Raw genomic sequence first — 16,981 nt, 5'->3', positions numbered from 1 at the left:
TCCCGTATGATGCAATGGATATATATGCTTTCGTTTGACCAGTAATTGTGCGCAGTAAGCCACATGATTTCCCCTGGAGGTGCTGTGCGTAATTCCTTCGTTCTTGTTTTGAAACAACATGTGAGCAACTTTTGTCTATCATTCTGAAAATTGAAAAACAGTTGATTACAAAATTACAATGATTACAACTATTTGTGCTTTGTATTTTACATTTTGTAAATTGTCTTTAATGTGAAAGCAGGAATACATAAATTATAACTCAGGAACTATTACATAAGGGGTTGGGATTTTGTTTATAAGGTAGTTAATGATGCATGCACTTATTGAGCAAGGTGTGATGACTTGACCAGTCGTTACGCTTAAAGTATGTGGCATGTTATTTATAGAGTATTGCGTATTACAGTATGCAAGTAGTGCAATGACATACTGAGATAGGTTTCATATAGATGCAAGAAGCGCAATTGGATATAACCATATTCTTGGGTTATCATCATGGAGAAGTTGCCAGGATGAAGGTAACCAGTAAATAAGCAAATATAAAAAATGTCTATATTGAAATTGTATGTTGGTTCATAAAATTTATATTAATTACTGTCTATTTGAATAGTGCCAATATGTAGTAAATTCATCAGACGATGCTTAGTGTTTTGCCAAATGCTACATGGGATATAAAGTTTGCAAACTTCTGCTATCTTCAGTAGATAGCATAATTATAGATATGATTATGCTATCTTCAGTAGATTGCATAATTATAGATATAATTATGCTATCTTCAATAATTGGACAGTTTGAACTATGATAATCCCTATTCAATCCTGTGTAAGGCAGGAAACTAATTAGCACATTACACAAACAATTTGGCAAAAATATCAAGGTATCATTTACAAAATTATCCATATCTTGAAAAGTATTGATGCTATGTATATAATTTTGATATAATTTTGAAGCTTATTGTCCCATGCTTACATTTTTATTCAAATCATGAAATGTCAAAAATGCGACTTGTTCCTGGTTTTGTCGGAACGGGTCACATATGTTATCTTCGGTAGACAGCACAATTGTAAGAAAGTTAACAACCCATATGATTATGTTATCTTCGGTAGACGGCATAATTATAAGAAAGTTAACAACCCATATGAATATTATCTTTGGTAGACAGCATTATATTATAAGAAAGTTAACAACCCATATGATTATGCTATCTTCAGTAGATAGCATAATTATAAGAAAGCTAGCAACCCAAATGTTATCTTCAGTAGACAGCATCATTATAAGAAAGTTAGCAGCCCATATGTTATTTTCAGTAGACAGCATAATTATAAGAAAGTTAGCAACCCATATGTTATCTGCATTAGACAGCATAATTATAAGTAATAAACATGCTATCTTCAGTAGATTGCAAATAATGGAAATGTATGCACATATAAATACAAAAATGATATAATGCATGCTACCAATAAATAGATCAGTTCTATTAATTAACTATGTACTTTCTACCGGGAGTTTCCATCTCACCCAGATAGCATAAATTAATGTAAACTTGGCATAAGGCGGAAACTTCCATTTCTATGGTTAAGTCCTATTGCAGAAAATGGTTAGTGATGTTTGATACTGCCTGTAGAAAATGAGCTCACAGAGCTGTCTTTGAAATGAGGTTTTATTTACTAAAACCTTCTGTGATGTAAAAACAGTACTTCATGCTTATTTGGCATTTGCCAGGGATAGCAGGATTGATATTCACACTTTCTTGTGACATTTGCAAAATTGCAATAAATTACAAAACTTTTTTTTAATATGCAATAGGACTTTGAATGTGTTACTCTGCTTTGGGCCTCTGCCAACAGATACGCAGCATTTTAAAGTCAAAGGGTATTACAATTGGAATTTCAGTTATTTCTCATTAAAATTCCACAACCAAATAGGCAAAGTCATAATTTTCATCAAAAGGCTATCTGTAGTAGATAGCAAACATTCCAACCAATAAAATTTCCACAGAACAAAAAAGGATTTCTCAATCAGGCTTCAGGCTGTGTGGTATTTTTGTTAAAATTACTGTGCTGTTCTACAATGCAGTCTGGGAGAGGTGAAGAGTTGCTTTTATTTGTTTGTTTTCCCATTTGTTGTTTGTTTGTTTGTTTCTAGGAAATTGTATGCCCAAGTTTTTTGCGTTTAAGTCATCCATAGGCATTATGATGTCACGAGTTGTGTGTCTGTGTATCAGTCAGTCAGTCAGTATGTCTACGGACAACAAACTGTTTGTCGGCAAACATGGATGTTTTTATGAAACTTCAAACTTAACATTGCAACCGGGGACCGTCCCTGTTTAGCTGAGATATGCAATTGACTTCAAACAGCCTAATAATGCATAATAGAGTGTGTCCCTATTTTTTATATCAGTCCTCGTTTTAAAGGTTAAAATCAAAAAAAAAACTTGTGTATAATTTGTGTAAAATGAGGAAAACGTCCCTGGCTAAATGCAGAAAATCAGAAAAAGCATGTCTGCATTTAGATAGTAAAGTACTGGGTCCCTGTTTGCCGGCAAATACCTGGGAGTGTGTGTATCCGTGTATCAGGCTGTCAACTGTTGTGTAAGGCTTTTGGTTAAAATATGGCTTCTACTCTACTGTACTATAGATGAAACACTCCTTCACTTTACAAATCATAAGCCAGATAATTAACTTTTCAGAATTGAGTATAGGCTCTTACTAGTCATGCCAGTCATAATAAATTTTATGAAAGAAATTTATCTTAAAAATGATGGGCTTATTTGACCTGATCATAGCAGTTGTTAATTGACAGTTTGTAAGACTTGTCTTTTTCAAAGTACAAGTAGACGTGGCATGTGGGTGTTTCATAATACTAAAGCACTCTGTCACTATTGTCACATGTTAGCAGACAGGAAAAACACTAGCTTACGTGTAGGCTTACACATTTTATTAACTTGAAATGTAACATCAATTTAACATATGGAATAATATACGCTGATGATGAGGTTTGTTTATTTGGGGATGAATTGTGGAATATGTTTTGTATGTGGTGAGTGGTCACTATTCAAATATTTACTTGATGTAAGATTGTATTATTATATGGTTGTATCTCCATTTCCCCTGAAGTCTCCCCACATGTTGAAATTGTTATGAAATAATACATGATGATTTTATGGGGGATGAATTGTGCAATATGTTTATATGGAGAGAAGTAATGAGATTAAATTATCGGAAAGTCACAATATGTTTTGGGTATGGGTCTCTTGTACTTAATTTTCCTGCCAGTGGACATTTTAAACTCAAAAATGTAAAATGGTTCATATTTGGGAATCAATATATTTTGGTGGTAGTATACATTCATTGTAGTGTTTTCATTTTGAATAGAAGCATGGCCATATTGACATGAAATCTGATATAATATGGCTTGGGTATAGAAGCTAGCTCAGAACAACGATGAATTCACTCAACATATTTGTCTGAATTACAGTGAGAGTAGTATGGCAGTAGTCATATTTTTCCAGGTTTAGCCATTTTAAGTAAAAAAAGTGTACTTCTTCTTATTTTTTTTTTTCAGAAATGAGTCAAGGAAGCCAACAGTGGTATTTATATTTCCGTAGGTCTTGCGGATCTTGAGTTAAGGCCAATAATGTATAAAGATGGAAGTTTTGAGTATTTTCTCCCTTATGAGAAAAAATCATGCACATGGGGCAGAAATTACACCCCTTATATCAAGGCTTTGGATCCCCTTTATAGAATCCATGCTATTCCTCTTGTGTGTCAGCTTTATTTGTCTCAATAACAAGCAGACTTGTTGTAAACATAGCACCCAACCTGTCCTCTCTTGTCAGAGAATAATCTTTGCTATAGACCCTACATACGTGCGGTTTTTAATAGCTTGTCTATTCAAAAGCGTTTTTGTCACCATGGGGTCTCCCTGTTGGTTTTGTTTTGGCTGGGTTTTTCTCGATGTTCGGGGGGAGTAAGGCAGGTTGTATTAATTGCCCCAGCTCAAGCCATATCAGTAATGTCACCCTTGTGAGGTAGTAACTGCGGCGGGGCTATTCCCCTTCTTGATTGGCTGCCTTACGACCTTGCCAGGCTCGGACCAATCAGATCTCTTGTTAGTGAGCGTCTGGTACTTCGCGTTTTTTTTCCTTTCCTCCTCATTCACTTTCTCGGCTGGAGCGGTCAGGTTCAGAATCCGTTCCCTATCAATGGGTAATCTCTGTAGATAGTCCTACTTGTTCGTGCATCAGTGTGGTGCTCTGACCGTTTCAGCTAATTCCGCAAAAAATAAATGTTAATTGGGCGGTATCATAAATTGGCTGTGTGATGAGTTATTTTTCTCTCTGTGCATGTAGCCTAAGTCCCTCTGAGGACAAATAAAGACCAGTTTACTGTATTTGAACTAATAGGTGTCCCTGGTCAGTGGTGCTGAGGAAGTCAGTAGAGGGTGCTATGTATGGTACTTCGAATAAAAATCTTTACAAATCATTTCATTCAACCAAATAATTGAGCTAGCTTGTTTCATGAATTGAAATTACAAAGGTCTATGGCAATTTGATTCAAATTTAACAGATTTTAATGGAACAGGATTTGCACTCAAATGGAGGGGGGGAGGCTTAGATGGAAAAGTCCATATGGTGGTTATTAGCATAGGCCGTATTAGGGGCACTAATTAGGTCGAATATGGTCATGTTTATGTAGCTATTGCAAGCAGATAGATGTAGTGAATGTCATAAAAAAGAACTTATGACTTGCCCTACTTCTGTTGAAGTTTTTATGTTGCCTGAAATTAAAAAATGTTATGAACTGAGTCATGAATATAGTGGTGTAATTCCTCAAGGAGGGCCAGTCATGTTCAATTTAAGGAACACTAAATATGTTCTGTTGTTTGGACATGATACAACAGATAATTACATTTGCAGCAAGCAGAAAGGCATAGTTAGTAACACTAGGATTCACAACATGCTCATCTATCAGGACACAGGTTTTTTAACCCCAATACATTTGTGTATTCATTTAATGACCTCTGAAAATTTGGGTACAAAAACTCATACCCTGCAATGTGAGGTCAAATTTTGCACTATGATTGTTTCATTGAGGTTATTGAACTATGCAATTGGAAGGAGGCCATTTAAGAGACAGCAGTGTCCTACATTTGTACATAAATCTGTATCTGTCTGGTAAGCTGAATTTATGGGCCAATCTCGAGCGATGAAGTAGTACTTTAAAATTTAAACTAGCGCTTTTGTGGTTTATGTATGTGACACGATCATCACGATCTGTTCCACTCGGACCAAAGTCGGAAATTTGACAAATTAGTTATTAACATTACTAGCTTGCTCACAATGCTCAGTGTACATAAGCTTTCTGATGTTTAAATCCCTGTCTCCTGACTTAGAGCGTGTTTCTACTGAGCAGACGGTTGCGGGTTAATTCGAGTGAATTCGGGTGATGCGAGGAATACGCGTAACGGCCCCAGCAGAAACAGATCGGGTGAAGGTTAATGCGCCGTAATGCGTAGTGAATCCGTCAACCACCTATTGAGGTGGTTAATAGTGGTTAATACTGCAAATGTTCGCAGTAGAAACAGTACGGGTGACGATTTTGCGTGAGCATTCAAAATCTGACCTTGAAAGGTCACAAAAACTATTTGCTGGACTTCCGCCTTCCCCACTAAATATGTGGGTAGTGAATTGTTACCCTGCATTAACAGCGCAGTAGAAACGACCCAGTGAATGCGAGAGGATTGAAATGCGGGTGAAGGTGAATTCGCGGTAATGCGAGGTGCTCAGTATAAACACGCTAATACAGACCTAAAGATACCAGTTATGTTTACCCCTGTATGTCATATTAAAAGACCTCATTTGTTAAAATCAGTTGATAATTAAAGGAATGGTGACCCAAGGAACGGACAAAATCAAAAGTTTTACTGTAATGTTCTAATCAATGGAAAGCACAGCACTAGTTTTTGTCTCGCCTGAATGTTCAGGGAGAGACTTAGTAATCACTATGGTGTGTGTGTGTCCGTGTGTGGGGGTGTGTGGATGTGTGGGGGTGTGTGCGTGTGTGTGTTCGGAAAAAGCTTGTGAACGCGTTATCTTGAGAACCGTAAGTGCTATGATGTTGAAACTTTATAGGGGGTAGCATGACCAGAGGGTGTCGACCTGATTAGATTTTGAGCGCAAAATATGGTAATTAAGTACCTAATTTGCATAATTTATGCGTAATAAGCAAAATACCTTGTGAACAGATTATCTGGAGATCCGTATGGGGTACAGTGACGTAACTTGGTGGGGAGTAGCGTGGCCAGATGTTCTCGACCTGATTAGATTTTCAGCGCAAAATATGCTAATTAAGTACCTAATTTGCATAATTTATGCGTATTTGATGCGTATCAAGCAAAAAAACCTTGTGAACAGCTTATCTGGAGATCCGTATGGGGTACAGTGACGTAACTTGGTGGGGAGTAGCGTGGCCAGATGTTCTTGACCTGATTAGATTTTCAGCGCAAAATATGCTAATTAAGTACCTAATTTGCATAATTTATGCGTATTTGATGCGTATCAAGCAAAAACCCTTGTGAACAGCTTATCTGGAGATCCGTATGGGGTACAGTGACGAACTTGGTGAGGAGTAGCGGGGCCAGAGGTTCTCGACCTGATTAGATTTTGAGCGTAAAATATGGTAATTAAGTACCTAATTTGCATAATATATGCGTAATAAGCAAAATACCTTGTGAACAGATTATCTGGAGATCCGTATGGGGTACAGTGACGTAACTTGGTGGGGAGTTATGGCCAGAGGTACTTGACCTGATTAGATGTTCATGAGGTCAAAGGTCACATACAAGGTCAAAGGTCAACTGAGGTCACCAAATCTTTTAATAATTAATTTTCAACTGTGCATCACATATCCCACTACCAGCTTGATCGGTCATGTAATTAAGGAAATATGACGACTTTAAGATAGTCGCTTTCTTTGTAAAGTATAGCAAAGTAGCACTTTCAATGAGTGATAACTCGTAAAGGAAGCATCTTTCTGTTTTGATTTATTACTTTGATGAAATAGTTCTTTGGTTTTGCCAAATTTTTGGAAGGTCATTACGGGGTCATCCGAGGTCACTCAGGGGTCATCTGAGGTCAAGTTATTAAAAACTCGTATGGGCATGAAACTTGGTGGGTACAGTCATCATTTAAAGCCAAATTTTTGGAAGGTCATTTTGGGGTCACCAGGGGTCATCTGAGGTCAAATTAGTAAAAACTGTCGTATGGACATGAAACTTGGTGGGTACAGTCAACATTTGAAGCCAAATTTTTGGAAGGTCATTTTGGGGTCACCAGGGGTCATCTGAGGTCAAATTAGTAAAAACTGTCATGGACATGAAACTTGGTGGGTACAGTCAACATTTCAAGCCAAATATTTGGAAGGTCATTTCGGGGTCATCTGAGGTCAAATTAGTAAAAACTGTTGGATGGACATGGAACTTGGTGGGTAGAGTCAACATTTAAAGCCAAATATTTGGAAGGTAATTTCGGAGTCACCAGGGGTCATCTGAGGACAAATTAGTAAAAACTGTAGTATGGGCATGAAACTTAGCACGAGGGGTACAGTCAACATTTAGAGCCAAAATTTTAGAAGGTCATTTCAGGGCCACCAGGGGTCATCTGAGGTCATATTAGTAAAAACTGTTGCATGGGCATGAAACTTGGTGGGTACAGTTACCATCGGCCAGATAATCGTGCCCAGCCGATAACCGCCAAATTCATTTACCTCTCTACCAAAAGTTATCGCAAAAGCAGGCGGTCACAAAAGCAGGCGAGACTCGTGGTTCGAGAACCGCCTTGTCTTGTTTGTGTACCCTGCATTCACATTCATCTGATCTGTTTCTACTCAGGGGCTGTTACCACGTATTCCTCGCATCACCCCGAATTCACTAGAATTCTCCCACAACCGCTCAGTAGAAACACGCTGATTGAGATACTGGCATATAATTTGTCTTGCACTTTAATAAAAGGAATCTGGAATGAGCGTTTTGAGCGTTTCGACAGTATTTTTTGTGGGACATGAGAGCACATCAGACATATTGAATTGCATTCTGAATACGAAGAATATCTTTTTGATATCAAATAATTTTCATTTTTTGAAATTCACGATATAATACAAATTTTACAACAAATTATTAAAATTTGATATTTTTCACATTTTGATAATAGTCCTCAAGTAAATTTTATAAATCTAATGATATACTTTTAAAGTGTATGTAGCTGGGAGGAAAAGCCGATGATCAATTGAAAATTTTGACCTTTCATATTGAAGATATGGATTTTTCCCCAAAAAGACGTACATGTAATTTTGTTTGGTGTTTTGGGAAAAAAATCCATATCTTCAATACGAAAGGTCAAAATTTTCAATTGATCGTTGGCTTTTCATCCCATCTACATACACTTTAAGTGTAAATCATCAGATTTATAAAGTTTACTTCGAGTACTGCTAAATATAAAAAATATCAATTTTTAATCTTTTGCCATAAAATGTGTATTACATTGCGAATTAAAAAAAAATCAAAATTATTTGATATCAGAAGGAAATTCTTCGTATTCAAAATGCAATTTGATATGTCGGATGTGCTCTAATGTCCCACAATAAATACTGTCCAAACATTCATACCCCACCCCTTAATTCATGCACTTTTAATTGAAGAGTTGTATAACATGAATTTCAGTCTTTGATGGTATCCTAAACCGAGTGGATCCCGCTCTTACCACAGGGCAGAGATCACTAATTGGGTTCATAATAGCAAGTCTCTTTGTCACCAATAATATTAATTAGGACAAAAGAGAATGTTGAATTATGACCTTAGGGGGTTCTTTTCTTAAGGGTAAATATTGATTGTGATTGTTAGCTCATAATGGTTAATTATAACAACAGTTTGTTACAGTATTATTTTTACTCCACAATGCAGCATACACACCTTGCATACAAAACAGCCTTTTGTACGCACTGCAAGATTGATCACTTGCTTCGTCATATTGGTAGAAAATTCACAAAATAGTTGAAAAACAGAAGGCATCTTCAGGTTGTAAGTGTAATTATAAAGCAGTTGATTACTGTGGGTGTCTTTTTTTTACTCCAAATACAGAGAACACACCCAGGGGTAGCACTAGGCTGCATTAGAACTAGTTCTTCACGGCCATTCCCGGCCAACGGGATAGGACTGGTGGATTTTGTAATGTCAGAGAGGGGTTGTCATGGTCCCATATAGGCACTGAACAAGTGCTAAGCTGCATTTAAAAGGTCCTGGACTCACCAAAATACAGTTCGGACCCCTGTTTTTAAATTTTCTGCAAGTTCAGGGGTTCCTGCAGACCCCCAGTTTTTCAATCTAGCGCTATCGCAGACATACTATTTATGCTGCATTTGTGCAACTCTGACTCTTTGTGCAAACTCTACTATGGACCCCCTACTTTTTATTTTCTGCAAGTTCAGGGGTCTCCGCTTGTTCTAGCGCTACCCCTGAACACACCTTGCACACAGAAAGGCATTTTATATGTGATACAAGAGTGATCACTTGCTCTGTCATATTTGATCGAAAAGTGCACAGAAACAGGAGGCATCCCTAAGTATTCAATCATAATGATATTATTGTAGTGCTATTTTAGTATTGTTTGAAATTGATTGTGCAGATGATGTGACAGTTTTGAGATGACAAACACTTATGTCAGTGTCGATGTCCGCAGTAATTGCTTTCTTTGTGCTGTATATAATGATGTATTAGTTATCATTTAGTGAAAGCTCCACCTTGTTATACCAGATTTTGTTGGTTTTTGTCTGTGCATCAAGCAGAACAAGAAGGTGAACAAAGGCACACTATAAAATAACTTGCTCACTGTAACTTGCAAACATGTTAAGATTGCAGAATTTGAGGTTTGCATAATGAAAATTTAGCTGAAACATTAAGTTTATTTGAAATGGGGTCATGTGGTACACAAACATTTTTACGTATGCTGAATATTATTAGTGTTTTAACAGGCTTTTTTAGTAAAAAATAATGAGAAAAACAACTTGTTTCCATTTTGATTGTCTGTCCATACATGTTTGAGTATGCAAGCATGGACAAGAGCAGAGCGGTCTGTGAACTTATCATTTGGTAATTACGACCACGATTTTGCGACTGCCCCAGTGCTGGCCTGGCAGCGGCGTTATGCCGTCCTTGTGGCAGCTAAACTGCCAAATGGGAGGGACTATGATCACTTCAAATGACAATGGGTTTAATTCCATCCCAGCCAGGCCCTGTGGCATACTCTTACATACAAGGAGGCTATCATATCGGCACAAGATTTTTTCTAGGGTTTATCATATTAGTTGTTAAATGAAAATACATGATTATCATGACTATAATAGCTCCCTTTTGACTATGAATAAAATGCACCGTGGTAAGTTTTATGGCCAGCAATGGAAAATGCATCCCCATCATATTTGTACATTCTTATTAAACAGTGTAACTTGAGACCCCTTGAATCAATCTATGTTGCCATTTTTTGTTGAAATCTATCTGTAATTGCTTTACTTGTAAGCAGAGTCTTGGCCAGAAATCAGAAACCACCCGTCCAAGCAGATACCAAAATCTGACCCTCAAATATAAAACAACTTGTACACCCATGGAAGGGTCACTGGGGTCAAATATGTCCTGATTTGGCCTTTACATGTCACTCTGAATTAGTCTCAATTTATATATATAAACCTTAAAATCATCTGTTTTAGAGCTATCACATCTGTAAAATCCATTAAATCCACCCATCTAAAATTAGATTAGCCCGTCTTAAAGACGGGTGGACGCATGGCTGGCTAAGACCTTGCTTGTACATGTAAGTGCAAGTGGTATGTAAAGTAATACCAAACTTTGTAATGAACATGCTTTTCTAAGTAAGATTCCAGGTAGAACAGAATTGGCTTTTTCAAAAAAGGCCAAAAAGGCTGAAGGAATGAGCATCCAATATGGAGGATTTGCAAACTATGAAAATGAGAAACCAATAATCTCACTTTTAAATTCAATGCTCAATTTAATTTAAATTTAATTTTCTAATTATATTAATAAGTTTTATCTTTCTTTGATAGAGGGGAATTGTAGACTCAGTCTAAAGATTTTGGTATAGAAGTTTTTTGTTTTTGATGAAAATAAGGACAAAAAAAAAAAAAAATTTGCCTGAAATACTAAGTTTAAAATGGTTCTTGAGTTTTTATCTTCACAATGAGGGTGCCTTTTATGTTTAAACCAAGCTGTAAGAAAAATAATATAACGGACTCTTTCAGAATTGCTCATACACAATATATAAATTTCAGGCAGCAGCCATTTTGTTTTCTTCCCCCATCTTGACCTGAGGACCTGTAATGCTCAATGATAGCAGTGAAGAAAACAGAAGCTAAGTGCCCCATCAACCAAAATAGAAAAACAAGCAAAAATCCCCTCCTCCCTTTAGAAAATCCTTGCGCTTGATTCATACCACGTACAGCTTTTGTAACAAAAACATATTATTTTAACCCAAAGCGATGTTGTGTTAGATAAGAGGAGGCAAAAAATGAGTCAAATTTGTATGGAAGAAAGTGACCAGGCTTGGCTTGAGGTGAGGATTAGCACTTTAAGTTGAAAGCTGAATATACTCTGCTCATCATATCAATTTTTGCTTGAAATTATGGCTACTTGTACTTGGAAAAATTTGGAGATTTTTCAATGTGCAAGGAATACTAGTTGCTGGTGCTAATGCTATGAAATGTTAATAGTTGGAGCAGTTTAATACTGTATTGTTTTAAATTAAGATTTAATGTTCACTTCTTAAAACACTTTTTCAGAAAGGTTTTTCTGTTTGTGGGTGTGTGTGTTTGCAACCACCAGTAAACGAGGACAAACTCTGTACAATAGTGGACTCACATAAGCCATGAACATCTATGGTTTGTAGGTGGTATTTCTAGATGTAAAACACAGTAAGAAGGCATTATAACTATTGACCGCAGTTGCCAGTGTAGGCTGAGTCCGTGCATGAATAGTAATGTGAAAAAACCTCAAATATGTGTATGGTTGGATAGTAAAACTGTAAGATGAAAAAACTCGGATGTGCGGTTGGATAGTAAAAAGCTGTGTATATCACATCTTTGTTTGCCTGATGCATGGTTTTTATCATTATTGTATTTTGTTAATATTTTATTACCTGTATCACAGGAAACTGACGCTGCATAGAAAATGAAAATGTCACAATAATTTTTGTCCATAAAAACATATCCTTGTGTGTTCATAAAATTTACCATATCTGATATAGTTCCGAATTCCTGATAAATTTACTGTTTTTGTGTAAAATTACTACTCTTTGCGATTAATGTACATTGTACTAGGTACCAATACCACGTTTATTGAATATCCAGCTACAGCAATCTCATATTGTGCATGCATCTGAGATGAGATTTTTTGTGCAAAATTGAATCTTCCTGATGTATTTTGGAAATTCCACGTTGCATTTTGATCAATTTCGAGAGTGGGTGGACTGTACGTGGGTGTATTTCAACCATTACTGTTTGAAGGTGAGGTTCAATATGAGCTCAATAATAGTGGTTTTAATTTGGTAAATATTGATTTATAGGGGTACTACACCCTCGATAAATTTAGGTCTATTTTTGCATTTTCTCAAAAACTAATAACATGAGTGGTAACAAAATTATGTATAGTATAGGGGCAAGGACTCCAATTACTACACGGGAATTTCAGTGAACCACGACAAAGCGGTTTCTTATTTATGATAAGAAATAAGGTACCGCTAGGATGTACCTCGTTTCCTATCATATATACTGAACCGCTTGTTTTGAGTCACTAAAATTTCAGTGTAGTAATTGGATTCCTTGCCCCAATAATATACATAACTTTTGTTACTAGTGTGTTAAAATTTTTTGAGTAAAATGCAAAAATAGTCACAAACTTAACACAGGGGTATAGTACCCTCTTAAGAAACATGTCGCATGAAATTTTTTTTCATCACACTTGTCTATGTGTTCCACTTTTTGGTTTTCTGCTCATTGTGTATGGATGATTCAGTACTGTAACGATCACATTTATTGTGAGAAATAACATGTGGAATAATACATTATGTTAACATGAATGCAGCTTATGATATTGCCATGGAAATGAAATGTTTTAAGCAGAAAGAATGATGTCATCTAGGGGTGTGGCTACCAATCATGTCTTGATATAAAAATGTTTTAAAAAAACAACATTTTACTAACTAGTATCCATATCTTGGTTTCATTTCATTTCATATTTATTCAAAATAACATTGTGACAAATAGCCAAATAATTGCGTTACCTTTTACAATCTTTAAACATTAAAATTATTTACTATTATTACACACAAAGTTATTAAAATACATTATAGTATGAGATAAGCATCAGAAAAAAATAAATTATTATATTGCACATAATTATGAAAGCAAACCCCTTATCTCCACACTCACCCCACACCCCCACACACCCACCCCTGTTTGTAAATACGTTCAAAACGAGGACCTCGACTTCAGGAGGATCTAACCGAGGACTTACACACCTGTTTTTAATCGACACACCGTGGACCTCACACAAACACACCAGACAACTTACTATCCAACTGAGACCCGTCCTATACCCCCTATGGGGGACCTATCTTATATGCTATCTTATATGCATATTTGCATCATTTACGTCATCCTGGTCATAGTTTCAAACCGAGGACGTCCTCGTTTTATGGTGTGTATCCATATGTAGGTCCTCGTTTGGAGGCATTTACAAATGCCCACACACAACCCCACTCACTACTAGCGTACCTCTTACTCCCAAACACAGTCACTAATACATGCCACACACCAAATCACCCATATTTACACTCATACCACAAACATTATCCCATCAACATGATCAAAGGCTAAACATAGACCCCGTTTAGACTAGGGAAGTCGTACTTCAACAACGACTTTTTTGAAGTCGAGTTCAGTCAAATTCAGGTCTAAACAGGTACAGTCGTTGTTCAAGTACGACCGAAGTCGAGTTCAAAAGTCGTTGTTCAACAATGCTCCTGAGGTTCATTAAGTCGAATTCAATTCGACTTTGTCGTGGTTGAAGTGCGACTTTTCCTGGTCTAAACAGTCAGTCGATTTTTCTCTAGTCTAAACGGGGTCATAATCATATCTCAGAGCTTGCAAAGATTTGCAAATCCCATGTGAAATCATGTGTTCCCTCCCCCATCTTTTTCCCCTCCATCTCAAGCTCAGTCCAAATAAGCTTAAGATGCTTGAAACTGTCAAAACTAACACATAATGAAATATTTTTACTATTTTTAAGTGTTAAACACAGTGTTCGAAATTTTGGTTGTCCGTTCGCCCGGGACAACCAAAACATGCACCAGACAACCGAAAATAATGCTCTAGTTGTCCGGCGGACAACCAAAGATCTACAGCCAAAAGTCACTTTTTCAGCATGTTAGTTTGCTCAAACCTGACACAACTGATGAATTGTTAAATATTTAAGAGTAATTGTTCATAAATTGACTCCACTCACTCCACTTTATTGGTCACATGTAGTTGTTTCAGATTGTGGCAGCTTACGGACAACCAAAAACTTTGGTGGACAACCAGAAATTACAACCTGGTTGTCCGTGGGACAACCCTTTTATTTTCTTAATTCGGACACTGGTTAAACACAATTTACCAACAAATGCTTATTTATACCGAAATTTTAGTTAAAAAAATGCGGGCGGGGGTTTATTAGCTATTTTATTCGAGACAAATATGCACTTCAGCTATGAAACATTTTTTATTTTACCTTTAATTGTATGATGTATCTGTCCTCCACAAGAGTCTGAACCAAGTGCCACATCTAGCTCATCTCTCGTAGATGCTAGTTGATGATGTGATGATTGTGATCAAAATAAGTCTTGTTGTCAGGCACATTGATTTTGAGCTAAAAAAGTATATAGATTCCTTTGTTTTTATTGTTTTAAAAAACAATGTTACAAGTAAATACCTCCTAGAAACAGAAAGTTTTACTTGTACTCCGGAAACATGTTTTGTCAAAAAAAAAAAAAAAAAAAAAAAAGTGCTTTTGGACTAAATTAACAAACCTGCAGAAAAAAATACTGTGGTCAAGTTGATTATGATCACAAAAAGTCCCCTTTCACTTTTGATAGGAGCTAATAAAGTGAAATGAAATGTTTAAAATGGGCTGTTCTGGTTGAAATCCATACACCCCCTATGGATGACATGACCTTTTGTCCACACCGAGGTGTAGATTACAAATGGAGTTTACATCCCCTATGGAGTCAGTGAACATCCCCATATATAGAGAGAGTCACCCCATAGACCCTAGAAAGGATAGGGTCTATGGTCACCCATTCAGGTAGCCTTGTTTGAAATGTGCACTCCTTGTGTGGAAGATTATTAGATTAAGATTGTGTCTTCCATAGGGGGTGTATGGATTTCAACTGGAATAGCCCATTGTGATACATTGTATTCTACTCACTTTACTTGTTGCACTTCAACTGCTCAGTGCCAGAAGTGGGCAAGTGCAATAGCTGCCATGTGTAGATGAGCACAGTATATTGTGTGTAAATTGCCAAATGTTTACAGGGCAGCTATTACACTTACACTGAGTAGTCAACTTGTTGTTGGCCTGATATTCAAGACAGGTCTTGTCTGTCTGAATGCTGCAGGGTGGAAAGTAAAAGTGTTTAATGAATTATAATAGTAACCATATACTGATGGGTAACAACCTGCAAGAATTGAATTTGAACCTCCGAGTGTGGAAATTTAATCTTACGTTCCTCAGAGTTAATGTCCACACAGTGCTTTCAACAGCTGACACCTATAAGTCATGGATGAATGAATCCCACACACACTCTGAAGGAACTCTTAAGGGAATGCCAGAACACCAGTGGGACAGTACCCCCCCCCCCCCCAATAAAAAATCCCTCAGAAAAAAAAAAGTTCGTAAAAGTTTCAAAGTAGGTCCAAATCAGTACAAGCAATTTTTTAGGGGGGGGGGAGGTTGACAATTTGGAAGTTCCCTACATCCCCTGCAAAAATTCTGTGTACAGGCCTGATTATTTCTTTTTTAATAGATCAACAATTTAAAATGCTTTTAATGTCAATTGATCGACTGGCCTTCGAATCTTGAAAGTCAAGCATACCTTTTAAAAATCAAATATTATTTTCATATTTGAACAAGCTTAATGTATAAGAGTACATATTTGTAAAGTCGCTTTTAAAGGAGTATTTCGTGATCCTAGCATCCTCTTTTTATGACATTTTTCAGTAGATATCCACGAAAAAAGCCTATTCCCAAAATTTCAGTTGATTCCGAGTTTGCGTTTGCGAGTTATGCATGATTATGTGTATTACACTGCTCCATAGACAATGCGTTGTAATTTCGTTCTGGTGCACCAGAACGAAATTCAAATTTCACGATATCTTTGCAAAACGAATTAATCTGCAAGAAATATTTTGTACATAAACATTATGTAGCCAGAGGTTTCCAGTGATATAAAAATCTCAACTTTTTTTGAGAAAAGTGGGGGATGAGGCTGTGGATCACGAAGTGCCCCTTTAATACTTTTACAGTGTCCAATGGACATGTATGTTATTTTTACTAGAAAGGTACTTACATAAACCATAATCAATATAAAATGGATGGATTTCAAATAAACATAGAAATAAAAATAAGTTCTATAAATTTTATAGTTTTAAATTAATTGATGTATCAAGTTCCATTTCGTTTTAAGACCAGTGTTGAAAAGAAACATTCTCAAAACAAATGTAAGGAAACCAAATGACAAATTTAACAAAAGAAAATAAAGGCAAACATAAAAAAACAAAAGGATTAAACAACAAAATAATCTCAGAGAGCTCTTTCCCCCCGACTCTAACCAAAATAACCAATCACAAATAGAAATGTGTTCGCAAGAACAAATTTAACAATTAAG

The 16,981-nt window shown here is 36.4% G+C and overlaps 1 protein-coding gene across 1 annotated transcript in view; it reads left to right on the top strand.

The window, feature by feature from the left end:
- The first annotated feature begins 428 nt into the window (after nt 1-428).
- LOC140165809 (bcl-2-like protein 1) overlaps nt 429-16,981 on the top strand; it is a 59,447-nt gene continuing 42,894 nt past the window's right edge. Inside the window, 1 exon segment of the mRNA XM_072189132.1 lies at nt 429-515. Within this exon segment, the coding sequence (XP_072045233.1) occupies nt 447-515 (69 nt within the window). The 5' untranslated portion in view covers nt 429-446.

This window comes from Amphiura filiformis, chromosome 12 (genome assembly GCF_039555335.1).
Source record: "Amphiura filiformis chromosome 12, Afil_fr2py, whole genome shotgun sequence".
Taxonomy (NCBI): domain Eukaryota; kingdom Metazoa; phylum Echinodermata; class Ophiuroidea; order Amphilepidida; family Amphiuridae; genus Amphiura; species Amphiura filiformis.
This window is presented reverse-complemented; position numbering and strand designations above follow the sequence as displayed.